The 19,600-nt window shown below is 44.2% G+C and overlaps 1 protein-coding gene across 3 annotated transcripts in view; it reads left to right on the plus strand.

Annotated features, from left to right (window-relative positions):
- The window catches only part of LOC139376445 (putative pleckstrin homology domain-containing family M member 1P), a 29,390-nt gene extending 16,296 nt beyond the window's left edge, over window positions 1-13,094 (plus strand). For all 3 annotated transcript variants that reach the window (XM_071119057.1, XM_071119058.1, XM_071119059.1), the window contains 8 exons: window positions 20-449; window positions 722-899; window positions 2,358-3,329; window positions 3,440-3,585; window positions 11,688-11,881; window positions 12,137-12,200; window positions 12,353-12,510; window positions 12,620-13,094. In XM_071119057.1, coding sequence (XP_070975158.1) covers window positions 20-449; window positions 722-899; window positions 2,358-3,329; window positions 3,440-3,585; window positions 11,688-11,881; window positions 12,137-12,200; window positions 12,353-12,510; window positions 12,620-12,737 — 2,260 coding nt within the window. In that variant the 3' untranslated portion in view covers window positions 12,738-13,094. The remainder of the gene's footprint in view (window positions 1-19; window positions 450-721; window positions 900-2,357; window positions 3,330-3,439; window positions 3,586-11,687; window positions 11,882-12,136; window positions 12,201-12,352; window positions 12,511-12,619) is intronic.
- Window positions 13,095-19,600: the final 6,506 nt, after the last annotated feature.

The following is a 19,600-nucleotide window of genomic DNA, read 5'->3' on the forward strand; positions in this document are numbered from 1 at the left end:
CTACTTTCTGTAACTGCAGTGATCTGGCAGACTTCAGGGAGAGTGCCAACTTCAGTCAGGACTCCATGCACAAGGATTTGTACGTTTCCACTCCGGGTGCAGACCACCTCTCAGAGAATACGGCCTCCAGCGGCTCAGACGGCGAGGCCCAGGGGCCATTCATACCCCTCGCTGGCTCCTCTAACCCTGCTTCAGTGGGGTCAGACCAGGAGGAGCCGTCCACTAAGACCCATGTCCCTTCCGAAGTGTACTCGCACACTGAAGTGCCCTCCAGTCACAGTGACTGTGTGGAGAGAACAGCGATAACTCCTCACCTGCCTGTCACAGAGACGCCACAGGAGAAAAAGACAGAAGATTCCGCTAAGAGCACCTTGGCGCCTTCAGCCCACACAAACCTATGCCTTACTACCAGTGTGCATAGCAGGAGGATGTCTACAGACTCAATCACGGTAATTTGAATCTCTTGGTTTTTTTTTTTCTCTCGGTCTCCCTCTCATTCCCTTCATCAGACTCAGTCTGACTCACTCGTCGTGTGGTTGACCTGACCTTAAGTTCTTTGAGTTCTCCTTGACCTTTTGCAGTGATATTGTGCAAAGTTTTTGTGCAATTATAAATAATTTGTGGATTTATATGGTTATAAGCTGAAACAACAATTCAATTTCAGAATTTTCTCAATTAGCCACCAATCATCACTAAGTAAAACCCGTCTTCCCTTTCTCAGCATTCCCACTCCTGGATCTCTGAGGATGACATCTATAAGCCACACCTTGAGGAACTGGCTGACCCCGATGAGTCATTACTAGGGTCTGGCCCAGCTTGTGTGAATGGATTGACCTCTCCACCTCCAGAGCCTGAGACTCCCCAGTCTCCCCCCAGCGTGGTTCACCGCAGGCAGATAGGTAAGCTCCCAAAACCAGGAGCACCACCACTTCTATCACTTCTTGAACACAACACCTTGTGATGCAGTCTGTTGTAACCAGTGCTCAACCACCACCATAAGAGTGGCCTTCGTCATGAGGTGACATGCCAAAGTATTGCTCCTAGTTTTCATCCATTGTTCTGGTTTTTGTCACACTTTTAGTTTTAAGAGAAGCAAGATGAAACAAATAATTTTGTTCAATGATGAGGAGTCATTGGAAAGTCCACAACTGACAGTATGAACTTTTTAATGCCTCTATCAGTAATGTAAATTAATTCTGTCTTACCGTCTTGGTATGTGCTTCCTCATTTTTGATTACAACTTCAGATAATTATAAATAGGTTATCTTGCTGGTACTTCCTCCTTATGATACAGTATGTGTAGCCCTTTACACTCCTACCCATATACAGGGTTGAAAATGGCAGATTTGGACTCTGATTATGTACTTATTTTGTATATAGTGTTTCTGCCACCGTCTCTTATTGTTACTCTTTTATAAATATTTTCTTAACTGCATTGTTGGTTAATTAAGGGCTTGTAAGTAAGCATTTCACGGTAAGGAGTATTTGTTGTATTTGGCGCATGTAACAAATCAGATTTGATAAGTGCCTAAATTGGAACGCAGTGTCTGTACAGTAACATGCTATATACAATGTCAGCGCTCAGGTTCTCCGCTTCAGATCTGCATGGCTTTTGACTGACAGCCGTTCTAAATTTGAGCACCGTGCGTGACAAGAAGTTGCCCCTTCCCTCCTGCTAATTGGGCAACTTCGGCAGATGTTTTGTTGGGAAATGAGGGAAATGCTGTAAACTATGAGGACTCGATGTATTTTGAACGATAATAAATACCCCTTTGATGTCATACAAGCCAGCCAAACACCTGTGAGTTCAAATGTGCGCTTCACATTTACATATCATTAAACTCATGTAATATGCAGTGTAAAGGTATATAGAAGGAGCCTGTCTTTGTTGTATTGTGAAGAGAATTTGCAGCGGACTTACACATCTGAATGCAGATGCATTCTATGCTCACAAATTACAATTTGCTTCTTGGAATTGCATTGTGAAAGCCTAACACTGTAAAATCGTATTTTAGAATCAGCCAGTCATGTTGGCAATAGAACAAGCTTTCAAATTCCCATATACTCCAAACTGCTACCTTGGTTATGCATATGCTGTCAATATTTATTCTGGAAGAAACCATATAGTATATAGTATAGAGCTACGGGTTACACTTATGTGTTGAATATCATTTTTGCACTGCGGTTTCATGTTACAATAAAACCTGTTATACTTGAGTGTCATTAGCAAAGTTTTATCTGGACAGAAATAAGGCCTCACTCTAGAGATCTGTTGTGCAGTTCTTCAATGGCGCTCCTGACTTCACTCACTCTTTCATTCCCTCCCTTTTCTCTTTCACTCTTCCTCTCTCCTTCAGGCCTGTCCAACCCTTTCCGTGGGCTGCTGAAGCTGGGCCATTTGGAGCGGCGGGGGGCTGTGGGCTTGTGGCGGGACTACTACTGCGAGCTCTCGCCCTTCGAGTTCCGCCTCTACCTGAACGCAGAGGAGCGCACCTGCTGTGACAACTGCTCCCTGCTGCGTTGCGAAGACGCCCGCGTCACCTCGGCCGAGGGCCGCTTCGACCTGGCCTTCCCAGGGAAGAGGCTCCACCTGCGGGCAGCCAACCACGACGAGGCAGAGGACTGGGTGGACCGCATCGCAGAGGCCGTCAGCAAGTGCCGCCCGTTGCACCTCCTTGACAACCATTCAGAGGTGCTGCAGCCCACTGACAGCTTTGTCATCCTGGAAGAGCCCCCAAAATCTTCCCCTTCGTCCCCCTCCGTACCCACCAGCTCTGAGCAAGGGGGTACTGTGGTTGAGCAGGAGCAGCAGCCGCCACTTGAGCTAGACTGGACGCGTCCCACAGACCCTGAGTCAGACGCCATTAAGGAGGCGGTGCTGTACCTATCCCAGGACGCAGAGGCTCGCAACTGGACTCCTCTGGTCTTCTCCCTCTCCTTGGAGACTCTCAACGGCTTCCGGGTACAGGATGGGCGAAAGGTGCTGTGCTGCTCCCACCCTATCGAGGGGATACGGGACGTGGTCCCAGATGTTTCTCTGGGGGGACCGGCTTTCTTTAGGGTCGTAACGACCGGAGATACGCTCAAGCTGAGGGCCAAGAGCCCTGAGGAGGCGCGTGCCTGGAGGGGCCTCATCAGGGGAGCCCTGGACTCCTACCTGGAGAGTGGAGAGAACGGGGAGCCTAATAGCCCCGGGTTAGCCACTGGGGCAGGGGGAAACATCCACAGACTGGTGCAGCATAGACTGAAGGGGGGCGGGGTGCTGCTGGCCCATCTATATACAGTGCCCACGGAGAAGGGCCTGGACCTTCAGGGCTTCAAGTGTGCAGGTAGCTCTACAGCTCAACCTAATAACAGGAAACTCTTTTGTTAACATTAAGTTTCCCTTACCATGCCGTTACTGGGAGAGACCGAGTATGTATTACCGCCTTCTCTGCAGGTTGTCCAAAGCTGGTGGGGGTCTCCCGGGGAAAAGCCAGACTGTGCGAGTTCTCAGGGAAGTACTATTGCGATGCTTGTCACCAGGGTGACGTCATCGCCATACCCTCCCGCATGGTGCATAACTGGGACCTCACGCCTCGCGAGGTGAGTCTCTCACGGGGTCTATGGACCAAACACACACATCCTTGGTAAAGCTTATTCTTTAGGGTTTGTATAGTCATAAAAATCCAGTCCCCATTCCAGTTCATCCCAAAGGTGTTCAATGGGGTTGAGGTCAGGGCTCTGTGCAGGCTAGTCAAGTTCTTCCACACTGATCTCGACAAACCATTTCTGTATGGACCTCGCTTTGTGCACGTTTCATGCTGAAACAGGAAAGCGCCTTCCCCAAACTGTTGCCACAAAGTTGGAAGCACAGAATCATCTAGAATGTCATTGTATGCTGTAGTGTTAAGATTTCCCTACAATGGAACTAAGGGGCCTAGCCCGAACCATGAAAAACAGCGCCAGACCATTATTCCTTCTCTACCAAACTTTACAGTTGGCACTATGCATTGGGGCAGGTAGCGTTCTGGAATCCGCTAAACCCAGATTCGTCTGTCAGATGATGACGCGTAATTCATCACTCCAGAGAACGCGTTTCCACTGCGCCAGAGTCCAATGGCGGCGAGCTTTACAACACTTCAGCCGATGCTTGGCAATGCGCATTGTGATCTTAGGCTTTTGTGTGGCTGCTTGGCCCATTTCATGAAGCTCCAGACTAACTGTTATTGTGCTGACGTTGCTACCAGAGGCCGTTTGGAACTCTGTAGTGAGTGTTGCAACCGAGGACAAACTATTTTTACGCGCTTCAGCACTCGCGGTGCAGTTCTGTGAGCTTGTGTTGCCTATCACTTTGCGGCTGTGCCGTTGTTGCTCCTAGACATTTCCATTTTACAATAACAGAACTTACAGCAGCTCTAGCAGGGCATACATTTGACAAACTGACTTGTTGGAAAGGTGGCATCCTATGACGGTGCCAAGTTGAAAGTCACTGATCTAAAGTAAGGCCATTCTACTGCCAATGTTTGTCAATGGAGTTTGCAGGGCTGTGTGCTCAATTTTATACACCTGTCAGCAATGAGTGTGGCTGAAATAGCCGAATCCACTCATTTGAAGGCATGTCCACATACACAAAAGTATCTTATACCCTGTAGTTAACTGGTAAGCTATTATTAGCTTGTAGTAATGTTTTCGGCATGTCATCATGTCCCAAAAAAACTTTCCACCGAACCCACGAATAAGGCCATACAAAGTTGATTTTAAAAATTGTACCCTTCATTGAAAAGATTGTTGTTGATGCAACAAACTAAACAATCTTGTTGAATCGTGAAAATAATCTAAATAATACATTTGTGAAGAGTGAACAATTTAATTTTAGGAAAAATATTAATGTTGCCTTTCTTTTGGATTATGTGGTTTCAAAACATGTTTTGTAGATGCAGTACATTCGGAAAGTATTCAGACCCCTTGACTTTTTCCACATTTTGTTACATTACAGCCTTCTAAAAAATTTTTTTTTTTAAATCCCTCATCAATCTACACACAATAGCCCATTATGACAAAGCAAAAACAGGTTTTTAGAAACTTTATTTTTAATACATTTGCTATCACATTTACATCATTATTCAGACCCTTTACTCAGTACTTTGTTGAAGCACCTTTGGCAGCGATTACAGCCTTGAGTCTTCTTGAGTATGACGCTACAAGCCTGGAACACCTGTATTTGGTGAGTTTCTCCCATTATTCTCTGCAGCTCCTCTCAAGCTCTGTCAGGTTGGATGGGGAGCGTCACTGTACAGCTATTTTCAGGTCTCTCCAGTCCGGGCTCTGGCTAAGCCACTCGAGGACATTGAGACTTGTCCCAATGCCACTCCCGCGTTGTCTTGGCTGTGTGCTTAGGGTTGTTGTCCTTTTGGAAGGTGATCCTTCGCCCGTGTCTGAGGTCCTGAGCGCTCTGGAGCAGGTTTTCATCAAGGATCTCTCTGTACTTTGCGCTGTTCATGTTTCCTTTGATCCTGACTAGTCTCCCAGTCCCTGCTGCTGAAAAACATCCCCACAGCATGATGCTGTCACCACCCTGCTTCACCGTAGGGATGGTGCCAGGTTTCCTCCAGATGCGACGCTTGGCATTCAGGCCAAAGCGTTCAATCTTGGTTTCATCAGACCAGAGAATCTTGTTTCTCATGGTCTGAGAGTCTTTAGGTGCCTTTTGGCAAACTCCAAGCGGGCTGTCGTGCGTTTTATTGAGTAGTGGCTTCTGTCTGACCACTCTACCATAAAGGCCTGATTGGTGGAGTGCTGCAGAGATGGTTGTCCTTCTGGAAGGTTCTCCCATCTCCACAGAGGAGCTCTGTCAAAGTGACCATCGGGTTCTTGGTCACCTACCTGACCAAGGCCCTTTTCCTCCGATTACACACTTTGGCTGGGCGGCCAGCTCTAGGAAGTGTCTTGGTGGTTCCGAACTTGTTCCATTTAAGAATGATCGAGGCCACTGTGTTCTTGGGGACCTTCAATGCTGCAGACATTTTTTTGTATCCTTCCCCAGATCTGTGCCTCTACACAATCCTGTCACTGAGCTCTAAGGACAAATTCCTTTGACCTCGTGGCTTGGTTTTTGCTCTGACATGCACGGTCAACTTTGGGACCTTTATATAAGTGTGTGCCTTTCCAAATCATGTCCAATCAATTGAATTTACCACAGGTGGAATCCAATCAAGTTGTAGAAACATCTCAAGAATGATCAATGGAAACAGGATGCACCTGAGCTCAATTTAGATTCTCATATTTTTTTTATTTAACCAGAAAATATATATTTATTTAATTTCACCTTTATTTACCAGGTAGGCTAGTTAAGAACAAGTTCTCATTTGCAACTGCGACCTGGGAGGATAAAGCAAAGCAGTTCGACACATACAACAACAGAGTTACACATGGAATAAACAAACATACAGTCAATAATACAGTAGAAAAATCTATATACAGCATGTGCAAATGAGGTAGGATAAGAGAGGTAAGGCAATAAATAGGCCACGGTGGCAAAGTAATTACAATATAGCAATTAAACACTGGAATGGTAGGATGTGCAGAGGATGAATGTGCAAGTTGAGATACTGGGGTGCAAAGGAGCAAGATAAATAAATACAGTATGGGGATGGGCTATTTACAGATGAGCTATTTACAGGTGCCGTGATCTGGGAGCTGCTTTGACTGCTGGTGCTTAAAGCTAGTGAGGTAGGTAAGAGTATCCAGCTTCAGAGATTTTTGCAGTTCGTTCCAGTCATTGGCAGCAGAGAACTGGAAGGAGTGGTGACCAAAGGAAGAATTGGCTTCGGGGGTGACCAGTGAGATATACCTGCTGGAGCTTGTGCTACGGATGGATGCTGCTATGGTGACCAGTGAGCTGAGATAAGTCAGGGCTTTACCTAGCAGAGACTTGTAGACGACCTGGAGCCAGTGGGTTTGGCGACGAGTATGAAGCGAGGGCCAGCCAACGAGAGCTTACAGGTCGCAGTGGTGGGTAGTCTATGGGGCTTTGGTGACGAAACGGATGGCTCTGTGATAGACTGCATCCAATTTGTTGAGTAGTGTTGGAGGCTATTTTGTAAATGACATCGTCGAGGATCGGTAGGATGGTCAGTTTTACGAGGGTATGTTTGTTTGGCAGCATGAGTGAAGGATGCTTTGTTGTGAAATAGGAAGCCGATTTTAGAGTGGAGATGTTTAATTTGAGTGGAAGAGTTTACAGTCTAACCAGACACCTAGAATATGTGGACAACTACAAATACCTAAGTCAGAACCGTCCAGAGTTGTGATGCTGGACGGGCGGGCAGGTGCGGGCAGCGATTGGTTGAAGAGCATGTATTTAGTTTTACTTGTATTTAAGAGCAGTTGGAGGTCACGGAAGGAGAGTTGTATGGCATTGAAGCTCATCTGGAGGTTAGTTAACAGTGTCCAATGAGGGGCCAGAGGTATACATAATGGTGTCGTCTGCGTAGAGATGGATCAAAGAATCACCGGCAGCGAGAGCGACATCATTGATGTATACAGAGAAGAGAGTCGGCCCGAGAATTGAACCCTGTGGCACCCCCATAGACTGCCAGAGGTCCGGACAACAGGCCCTCCGATTTCACTCTATCGGAGAAGTAGTTGGTGAACCAAGCGAGGCAATCATTTGAGAAACCAAGGCTGTTGAGTCTGCCAATAAGAATGTTGTGATTGACATAGTCGAAAGCCTTTGCCAGGTCGATGAATATGGCTGCACAGTTATGTCTCTTATCGATGGCGGTTATATCGTTTAGGACCTTGAGTGTGGCTGAGGTGCACCCATGACCAGCTCTGAAACCAGATTTCATAGCGGAGAAGGTACGGTGAGATTCGAAATGGTCGGTAATCTGTTTGTTAACTTGGCTTTCAAATACCTTAGAAAGGCAGGGTAGAATAGATTGGTCTGTAGCAGTTTGGGTCTAGAGTGTCTCCCCCTTTGAAGAGGGGGATGACCGCGGCAGCTTTCTAATCTATGCGAATCTCAGACGATACGAAGGAGAGGTTGAACAGGCTAGTAATAGGGGTTGCAACAATTTCGGCTGATCATTTTTAGAAAGAGGGTCCAGATTGTCTAGCCCGGGCTGATTTGTAGGGGTCCAGATTTTGCCGCTCTATCAGAACATCAGCAATCTGGATTTGGATGAAGGAGAAATGGGGGAGGCTTGGGCAAGCTGCTGTGGTGGGTGCAGAGCTGTTGACCGGGGTAGGGGTAGCCAGGTGGAAAGCATGGCCAGCCGTAGAAAAATGCTTATTGAAATTCTCAATTATTGTGGATTTATCGGTAGTGACAGTGTTTCCTAGCCTCAGTGCAGTGGGCAGCTGGGAGGAGGTGCTCTTATTATGGACTTTACAGTGTCCCAGAACTTTTTTGAGTTTGTGCTACAGGATTCAAATTTCTGTTAGGAAAGCTAAGGCTAGATTTTTCAAACTGCCTGTGTATATTGGTTCCTAACTTCCCTGAAAAGTTGCATATCACGGGGGCTAATCGATGCTAATGCCGAACGGCCACAGGATGATTTTGTGCTGGTCAAGGGCAGCCAGGTCTGTAGTGAACCAAGGGCTATATCTATTCTTGGTTCTAAATTTTTTGAACGGAGCATGCCTATTTTAAGATGGTGAGGAAGGCACTTTTAAAGAATATCCCGTCAGTAGAGGATGCCTGGTTGAGGTCAATGTCATTCCAGGATACCCTGGCCAGGTCGATTAGAAAGACCTGTTCGCTGAAGTGTTTTAGGGAGCGTTTGACAGTGATGAGGGGTGGTCGTTTGATCGCAGACCCATTACGGATGCAGGCAGTGATCGCTGAGATCTTGGTTGAAAACAGCAGAAGTGTATTTGGAGGGCGAGTTAGTTAGGATGATATCTATGAGGGTGCCCGTGTTTATGGATTTGGGGTTGCACCTGGTAGGTTCATAGATAATTTGTGTGAGATTGAGGGCATCAAGCTTAGATTGTAGGATGGCTGGGGTGTTAAGCATGTCACAGTTTAGGTCACCTAGCAGCACGAGCTCAGAAGATAGATGGGGGGCAATCAATTCACATATGGTGTACAGGGCACAGCTGGGGGCAGAGGGTGGTCTATAGCAAGCGGCAACGGTGAGAGACTTGTTTCTGGAAAGGTGTACTTTTAGAAGTAGAAGCTCAAATTGTTTGGGTACAAACCTGGATAGCCTGCAGGGTTCGGTCTTACTATCTCTGCAGTAGATTTCAACACTGCCCCCTTTGGCAGTTCTATCTTGGCGGAAAATGTTTTAGTTAGGGATGGAAATGTCAGGTTTTTGGTGGTTTTCCTAAGCCAGGATTCAGACACGGCTATGACATCCGGGTTGGCAGAATGTGCTAAAGCAGTGAATAAAGCAAACTTAGGGAGTAGGCTTCTAATGTTAACATGCATGAAACCAAGGCTTTTACGGTTACAGAAGTCAACAAATGAGAGCACCTGAGGAGTGGAGCTAGGCACTGCAGGTCCTGGATTAACCTCTACATCACCAGAGGAGAAGTAGGATAAGGGTACGGCTAAAGGCTATAAGAACTGACCGTCTAGCACGTTCGGAACAGAGTAAAAGGAGCAGGTTTCATAGACGCTATAGCATAGATTCAAGGCATAATGTACAGACAAAGGTATGGCAGGATGTGAGTACATTGGAGGTAAACCTAGGCATTGCGTAGTGATACGAGAGCTATAGTCTCTAGAGACGTTTAAACCAGGTGATGTCATCACATATGTGTGAGGTGGAACAACATGGTTGGTTAAGGCATCTTGAGCTGGGCTAGAGGCTCTACAGTGAAATAAGATAGTAATCACTAACCAGGACAGTAATGGACAAGGCATATTGATATTAGGGGGAGGCATGCGTAGCCAAGTGATCGTATGGGTCCAGTGAGTGGTTGGGCTGGCTGGGGACACGGAGATTCAGACAGTTAGCAGGGCTAGCAGTTAGCAGGCCGGGGATAGCAAGCTAGCATAAGGGCCTTAGAGGGATGTTGCGATGGGGGAAAGTGTTTTGTCTCCTCGTGCGTTGACGTCAATTGACCAATCGTGGAATTAGTAGGGTTCAAAGTAGCAGAGGGGTCCAAGTCCAATTGGCAAAATGGATATAGTGGTCCAAGAAACTGGACGATGGATTAGCTAACAGACCAATATCCTCTAGATAGCTAGCAGGCCGCGGTTAGCAGAATGGGCCTTCAGGCAGATAATGTCGGTATTCCAGTCATGAACGATCGGCAGGGTTCCGTGCCCCGTACCGGCAGTAGAAGGGGTCCGGATATTGTAGCCGAGGAGTGGGCTTCAGGAGCAGCCCAGGAGCCCTAGCCGGGAGAGAGGCTAGTTGGTGCTAGCTCCGGGACGGAAACGTTAGCCAGGAGTAGTCAACCCGGGTTGCGGTTAGCTAGCTGTGATGATCCAGATGAAAAGGTTCAGAGTTTGCGGTAGGAATAAATAGAAATACTTTAGGGAAAAAAACAGATCAAAACCACATTGGGTGAGTCAGGTTGCAGGAGAGTATTTTGAAGTTGATGTTTAGGAAACATATTAAAAAGAATGCGAAGAAAAATATATACATGGGACAAGACAAAGACGCCTGACTGCTACGCCATCTTGGATTGATATCAATAGCAAAGGGTCTGAATGCTCATGTAAATAAGGTAAATCTGTTTTCACCTTGTCATTATGGGGTATTGTGTGTAGATTGAGAAATTTTTTTTAAATTTATTTATACCATTTTAGAATAAGGCTGTAACGTAACAAAATGTGGGAAAAGTCAAGGTGTCTGAATACTTTCTGAAGGCACTGCTTTTCCAGTTGATTTGGCCATCCAATGTATGGAACATTGCAACTCAATAGATGCTAGTCAAACTGCAAAGTAAACACTTCTAAGGTAGCTAAGATAAATATGACTGAAGAGAATTTGTGGGCTTGCTACTGCTGAATAAAAAGATTTGTAGCCTACCATAGCCATATGATCATTAATATATTGAATGGCGGCAGGGTAGCCTAGTGGTTAGAGCGTTGGATTAGTAACCGGAATTTTACCTTTAAAGGTAAATTAGCAAATTATTTAAAGGCATCAAATGTATTTGGTTGCAATGTTTTACATCAAAGGGTGGTCAACCATCCTCCAGGAGAGCTAATGGGGGAGTGTGGGCTTTTGTTCCTGTCCCCCACTAACAAACCACATTTGAGAAATGAGCTGCTCAACCAGACCTTGATAAACCAACTCTGTGTTTTGAACAGGGTTTGATCAAAAGCCTGCACACCCTGTAGCTCTCCAATCTGAGGGTTGACCATGTGTTTTATACAGTTGCCTAACAGGTATTTCACTTATGTCAGAGGGTTAAGTGCCTTGCACAACGACAGGAGATGGTACATGGGATCAGAGCACTGGCTTCCAGTGTTGATACCACGTTACGCTTAATTTCTTTTCGCGTACATGGAGACACCGCCAATTGTTGGTCATGGAAATTTGTTGAAATTCATGAAATTGCCTGTCAAAATGTATATAATCCTTGTTCTTATTTGCACACATCTATGGAAAAATAACTATTTTTGTAATTCTTCTTTTTGCTTTGACATTGAACTAATCTTGTTCTCCTTTGATCAATATTGTTTGTGTTCGTTGTTAAACTGCTCTTGTGTGTCCTTTGCCCTGGTTGTGTACATGTAGGTCTCCAGACAGGCCCTCGAACTGCTGGCTCAGGTTGAACATGAGCCCCTGCTCAACCTTCACCTTTTGAACCCTAACCTGTGGGAGCATGTTGAGGCCATGGCCCAGGCACACAGTCTCAGACAGAGGCTGCAGCTGGTAGGAAAGTACCTGCTCACCTGCCACAGTGGGCCATGCAAGAATATTCAGACCAGGTGTGTGTGTGTGTGTGTGTGTGTGGGGTGCGCGTGTGTGAGCGACTTTTGTTTGGATGTTCTTGTATTGCAGAACTGGGTCAAATGCAAGTTTATCAAAGTGAGCTGGATCATATTGATCCTGCATTCTGAGAAATCCAGTCATCCCTGGTCATTATTTTATGTGATCTAGACTTGGGCCAAAAGGCAATGCATTGATTATTTACACATAGGCTTTTATTGACTTTGTATAACTATTGTGTTATTTTTCTCAAGACTGGGCCTAAGGACATACCTGTTAGAATCAAGCCATCTCTACAGTGTCATGGACTTACAACAGGTATCTACTATATACAGTCATTACTTACCTGTTAGTCATTTCACTCTTTCAATTAAATAATACACATTCTTAACCTGCAAGACCACACCACCAGAAACCAAGTAGATGTAGTTAATAAGCTTAAATTGTATTTTTTTTCCATGTGTGTTTAGATAGCGGAGGGAACATATGTGGCCTACTTGAATATGTTGATCCTGTTTGCCTCCAACCACGTTGAACAATGTGACCTTTGCACCCAGAGGGGCTACATCTGCCAGATCTGTCATGCCAGTGACATCATCTTCCCCTTCCAGTTCGACACCACTGTCAGGTAGGGCCCTGGTCCCTTATCACTTCAATACATTGGGATGTGTTCACTCGGTGATCAGTTCACCCCGCTCTTTCTCTCCACACACTCACTCTCTCTGTCTCCCACTCAGGTGTAAAGAGTGTAAGGCAATGTTTCACGCATCCTGCAAGGCCGAGTCGTCCTCCTGTCCACGATGCCTGCGTCTTCAGAGGTACCTCGAGAGTGATCTGCAGGACTGCTCTGTTTGATCCAGTGGCCTTCCTGTAGCTGCAGAGACCTATGAAACGACAAGTGCAGACATTCATGTCCTGCTTCTAGTTTCTGTGCAATTAGGAAGTGTGACTGTATGTACCGACCACAGACCAAACATGACCAACCGAACTGGATAGTGTAAAAAGCCAGGAGCTACACAACTTGCACTAATATAGAAAGGTTTCTGCTATTGAATTAATGTGATTGACAAGGTGAAGCCCACTGATATGTTCTTACCCCTCTGAACTCTCTCTGTCTTGAGTGTCCAAGCCACAGAATCAAATATGAAGGATGATGCAAAGAATCTACTTTATGCAAAAAAAATAAAAAATAAAATGTATACATTGATGTCATTGGTTGGAGGTGTTATTTCATGTTTACAGGAAACACTTGCTGTATATTTCTGTACATTTATTTTTTTATTTCACCTTTATTTAACCAGGTAGGCTGGTTGAGAACAATTTCTCATTTACAACTGCGACCTCATTTACAACTGCGACCTGGCCAAGATAAAGCAAAGCAGTGCGACACAAACAACAACACAGTTACACATGGAATAAACAAGCGTGCAGTCAATAACACAATAGAAAAAAATCACGTCTATATACAGTGTGTGCAAATGGCGTGAGAAGGTAAGGCAATAAATAGGCCATAGTAGCAAAGTAATTACAATTTAGCAAATTAACACTGGAGTGATAGATGGGGAGGTGCAAGTAGAAATACTGGTGTGCAAAAGAGCAGAAAAGTAAATTAAAAACAATATGGGGATGAGGTAGATGGATTGGGTGGGCTATTTACAGATGGGCTATGTATAGCTGTAGCGATCGGTTAGCTGCTCAGATAGCTGATGTTTAGAGTTAGTGAGGGAAATATGTCTCCAGCTTCAGCGATTTTTGCAATTCGTTCCAGTCATTGGCAGCAGAGAACTGTAAGGAACGGCGGCCAAAGGAGGTGTTGGCTTTGGGGATGACCAGTGATAAATACCTGCTGGAGGTGTTGTTATCGTGACCAGTGAGCTAAAGTGGAGCTTTACCTCGCAAAAGACTTCTAGATGACCTGGGGCCAGTGGGTCTGGCGACGAATATGTTACGAGGGCCAGCTGACTAGAGCATACAGGTCGCAGTGGTGGATGGTATAAGGGGCTTTGGAGACAAAACGGATGGCACTGTGATAGACTGCATCCAGTTTGCTGAGTAGAGTGTTGGAAGCTATTTTGTAAATGACATCGCCGAAGTCCAGGATCGGTAGGATAGTCAGTTATACGAGGGTATGTTTGGTGGCGTGGGTGAAGGAGGCTTTGTTGCGAAATAGGAAGCCAATTCTAGATTCAATTTTGGATTAATATGGGTCTGGAAGGAGAATTTACAGTCTAGCCAGACACCTAGGTATTCGTAGTTGTCCACATATTCTAAGTCAGAACCGTCCAGAGTAGTGATGCTAGTCGGGCGGGCGGGTGCGGGCAGTGAACGGTTGAAAAGCATGCGTTTGGTTTTATTAGCATTTAAGAGCATTGGAGGCCACGGAAGGAGTGTTGTATGGCATTGAAGCTCATTTGGAGGTTAACACAGTGTCCAAAGAGGGGCCAGATGTATACAGAATGGTGTTGTCTGCGTAGAGGTGGATCAGAGAATCACCAGCAGCAAGAGCGACATCGTTGATATGTACAGCGAAAAGAGTCGACCTGAGAATTTAACCCTGTGGTACCCCCCATAGACTGCCAGAGGTCCGGACAACAGGTCCTCCGATTTGACACAATGAACTTTGTCTGAGAAGTAGTTGGTGAACCAGGTGAGGCAGTCATTTGAGAAACCAAGGCTGTTGAGTATGCTGGTGATTGACAGAGTCAAAAGCCTTGGCCAGGTCGATGAAGATGGCTGCACAGTACTGTCTTTTATCGATGGCGGTTATGATATCGTTTAGTACCTTGAGCATGGCTGAGGTGCACCTATGATCAGCTCGAAAACCGGATTCAGATTGTCTAGCCCAGCTGATTTGTAGGGGTCCAGGTTTTGCAGCTCTTTCAGAACATCTGCTATCTGGATTTGGGTGAAGGAGAAGCTGGGGAGGCTTGGGAAAGTAGCTGCGGGGGGTACAGAGCTGTTGGCCGGGGTTGGGGTAGCCAGGAGGAAAGCATGGCCAGCTGTAGAGAAATACTTATTGAAATGTTCTATTATCGTGGATTTATCGGTGTGACAGTGTTTCCTAGCCTCTGTGCAGTGGGCAGCTGGGAGGAGGTGCTCTTATTCTCCAAGAATGTTAGTGTCCCACAACTTTTTGGAGTTAGAGCTACAGGATGCAAATTTCTGTTTGAAAAAGCTAGCCTTTGCTTTCCTGATTGACTGCGTGTATTGGTTCCTAACTTCCCTGAAAAGTTGCATTATCGCAGGGACTATTCGATGCTAGTGCAGTCCGCCACGTTCTGGGAAGCTCAAGGAATAAGTCACTTGTCTCACATAAAATAAATATTCACTTGTTTCACAAGAGGGGATAAATATATACGCCTGCAAAAAAAACTGCACTTGCAAAACTCGGACATCGTGCCTTCATTTTTATTTTACTTTTACACTCAACATCATGTTCCATTGATTGTATTATTGTGTAGCATGCAACATCACTGAAATTGTACCACAAAACGTAAATGAGGAAATGGGACATTTTAAATATTGTAGTGTCAAAGCATAGATTGTAATTTGAGTGTTATTTGCCAAATGTCAACATTTGTGACTACTTGGATCTTGATACAAGTCCGTTCATTCACAAGGGGAGTTTCTTATTGAATGTCTTGCTGTTATCATCTGATAAATTCTGACCACATAAACCAGCATTACTAAATTATAACAGCTAGTCATTGATTCTGACTTAGGTTAGGTTAGGATTGATGCTCCACTTTACCCTGAAACTATAGTCATTCTGCTGCAAAATATTAGTCTGGTTCCAGGCTAACGTTGAAAGGAAGCATGTCATCTTAGATATGCTCTCCCCACCCATTCCGGTATTCTACCAGTATGAGCAGCTATTTGAGATAACAGAATGTTGACTAGCATAAAGGAGAATATGCTTAAATCACAGTTGCCAAGCAACAAAATAACAGCTTTGTAGTGTGATTTAAAGAAAGATGTTCCTGCTTTGTTTCTGAATATTCTAAATGATTGTTCATACTTGCACCTTAACACATTGATATGACTGTTTTTTCCTGTAGTGATGTTCATTCAATAGTTTCAGACAGTTTTCATCCCAGAGAAATCATGATTCATTCAAAGGGCCTAGTTATATAAAAAATCAAGTATATGGCCTTTTAAAATAATTATTTAATGCATAATTTGTCGAGGGAATGCTTTTACCATTTAAACATTGTGGAAAGATGTCATTCTTAAAATTTTAACTTTAGGAAATGGATAGCTTTCCTTCAGATATTTAATGCAGAGATCATGTAAAATGACATACTGAAAGCAGAGTCGTGGAATTATTTTAGATTATGCCACTGGGCTCCAATGGTTACTCGAGGTGCCAGAATATTACATCAGCTGTCTCTTTTACCCATGCTTTTATGACTATGGTCATTTTCTAAATGCACATACTAGATGAACATAAGAATATTGATGCCTTAATATTATCGTTCTCTTTGTAGTTCCGTTGCATCATTGCACATTTTCCAAAATAGTTTGTGTATAAAGTCTGTGCACTATTGTACTACCAAGTGTATTATTTTTTTTTGCACTTTCATTGCTTTCATCAGATTGAAATATTGTCCAGCACACTAATATCAAATACATGTTTAACTAACCCAAGATAGTTCACCTGTGTCGTTTTCAATGGGAGCAAATGAAGTATTCCGGGCAGAAAAAGCAAAGAGGTGGCAGAGCCAAGCACGAGCTAGCGGTGTTCTATTGGCACGTTGTAGCGTGTATTTGCATATTTCCGTTCGGGAACGCCTTCACTGTGAAGTGCGCGCGTACATTAACCCAATTCTGCCTTGTAAACAAACAAATTGACATTTTGGAAAACGGTCAAGTCTACAAAATGTTATGCACTCTGTTCGTTACAGATTATAGTTTTGGGAACAGACAACTGTATTGAGATAGCTTTTCTCATAGAGAAATTGTTTTAAATAATTTCTATTCGATCAAAGAAGTCTCACATAGAAAATTATCAATAAAAAAATGTGCTGACCAAATTTGAAACTCGTATTAACCTCCATACTTCGTGGTCTTATTTTCGCAGACAGATTTTGGGTGGAGTAAAGCATCTCGCTTCGCTTCCTTTCTGTCAAGATACATTTCTAAACCCACCGTCCTTAGGAAAAAAAGATTGCAGTCAGAGTGCAGTACATTGCAGTTAGAATGCAGTATAACTGTAGTGTGCTGCAAATACTGCGTCCAAAATGACCGACTTTTTACTACAGTCATTTTGCCATGTAACAGCAGTTGTGCAATTATAACGTCCAAATTACCACAGTCGACTGCAGTTCCTGCACTTTTTACTGTAGTAATGAAAAACATGTAAGGGCCTCCAGTCCAGCAGGTGTCGATAAAGTCTGAAATACGCCGTGCAGAACCAACAACATCGTAGTGAGTGTGTCATTGCCGATCTTTCGGTTTACAGTACACTCAGTTTGTAATGATAATTATATTTCTAGCAACTCGAAATTTAGAAAATACAGCCTTTAAGTGTGTTTCTGAGCGAGCGACTAACAGCGGTCGCTGTGGAGATACACGCTGTGGTTGAAAAAACGATAGCCGAGTATCAGGCAGATGTTTCCCTTTCTTAGGGGGAGATCCGGCGTTTACGGATGCTGCTGAAATTGCAAAGAGCAGGTGAGTCAATTTTGCTGAAGGTAGCTAGCTAATTTAAGTAGATTATTCAAACGCTAAACGAATAGTAATAGGGATACATATCTTGCTAAAATACATAACATACACCATGCATTTAGGTTTTCAATAGGCCTAGCCGATCTGTTTGGCAAATCCTTTCTCCTTCCCTCCGTCCAGACCCCCAGCTTCTCACTCTGCCCGCCGTGGATATTCGCCCTGCGCTGCTGGTGCATGAGCAGATGTGTCTGGGCCAGAAGGACCCAGAGCCCTTACAGAATACAGGGGGAAAAGAGCTCAGTCAGGACAATGAGCAGTTTCAAGAACTGCAGACTGACATCAAAGAGTTTGTCATATTCAATCATCTGTGAGAAAATTGACTATGACCAGGAGGACCCCACTCAGCCTTCACATCTTTACCAAGCCCCAATTGAGGAAAATGTAGAGATGGATACACTACACAGCGACTCGTATGAACAGATTGATACAGGGTCTGATGGAGAGGGCAATGTAGAATCAGAACCAACAACCAGAAACTACTGTTTTGCAGCTCTGGATGTAAGCTGTGAAAGGATGGAGAATGGAGGAGAAAGATCCCATCAGAAGTCAACTGGTCAAGGTCATTCGGGTCCACGTTGTAAGGTGTGTGGGAAAATGGGTTCTTTGATGATGAAGCGTGCAAACATACTGGGGATGAAGAACCTCTTTGTGGTGTGTGTGGAGAAAGATTTGAGTCCACAGATAGTGTGATCGATCACCTCCAAACTCACAACGGAGCATAGTTTTGCCATGTTTGTTGTAAAAGTTGCAGCAAGAGTACTAAAATGAAGAGGCATATGAGGACTCACACAGGAGAAACCGTATCGGTGTGGCAAAGTTTTTCAATCAGACCTGAAATCTGCAGATGCACAGGAGGAGCCACACAGGGGATAAATCATATCAATGCTCAGTCTGTGACAGCTGTTTCATCACTATTCGTTTGTGTTTCTTACATCTGCAAACAGCTAGTTTGTCTTTTCTTATTAACAAGTTGGGCCTAAATGTTGTTAGCCGCTAATCGCTAGCTAGCTAGCAAATAAATGTACTGAGTCAGAGAGAACGTAATTAGGTATAAAACCTGATAATACCTGTGATGCTGTAGACCTAAATCAGCATGTTGTTTGTGCAACAGTGTCTTCTAAATCGAAGAGGAATACAAGAAGCATGAATATGTAAGCAACATGATGTAGCTAAGAGAACATTCAATATATCTAAAGATTATAGTGTCTCCCTGGAAACACTTATCAACACTTTGTTTCCTACCCTGTCACAATAAGTCCTCCCTGGCATTTTCATTCGTTGTCATGTCAAACAACACTGTATTCAAAATGCCCTCTTATATTCTAACTATGGATTTAGAATAATCATTCTATTTCCATGATTCCAACAGTACTCCTAAGTACCACAGCATCTTCCTGATACAACTTAAGGCAAACATTAGTTGTATTATGTGTTCCGTGAAGTGCCAAATGCTATACTGTCATTACTAAAGGTGTAGTTTGAAAATAACTAGCCAGCCAGCAAGTAATTTGTTTTGTTTTATTTAGCCTGTGTTCTGTAGAAGTTATTGTTTCAGATCTTTCTCCACACACACAAATGTGTTCTTCATTCCTGTATGTGTTTGCACATGGTTAATTAAAGAAACCATTTTCTTCCTCAGTGAACTCCTTGATTGCATTTAGGGTGAATTTGGAGTCGGATCTTGCAATTATCCTCCTCTTTTCAGAAGTCAGTATGAACTGGTGAGTGCTACTTTACTCGGGAAATGAATGCTGATATTGCCATTAGTGTGTGAAATGTTGTCTCTAAGTTTCTGTTTCCCATTGAAATGAAAGTCTTTCTCTAATTACTTATTGAAAGGTTAGCATGAGTGACGACGATGAGGCATACGAGAGACGATTCCTTTTCAATCAAATAACTGTCCTGGAGAAAGAAAACAGAAGGCTGAAGAAGGAGAAGGACCAGTATCAGCCAAAACAGGTAACTTTGTAAAAGTGTTCAGATTTTTCTGG

Source organism: Oncorhynchus clarkii, chromosome 20, assembly GCF_045791955.1.
Source record: "Oncorhynchus clarkii lewisi isolate Uvic-CL-2024 chromosome 20, UVic_Ocla_1.0, whole genome shotgun sequence".
NCBI classification, from domain to species: domain Eukaryota; kingdom Metazoa; phylum Chordata; class Actinopteri; order Salmoniformes; family Salmonidae; genus Oncorhynchus; species Oncorhynchus clarkii.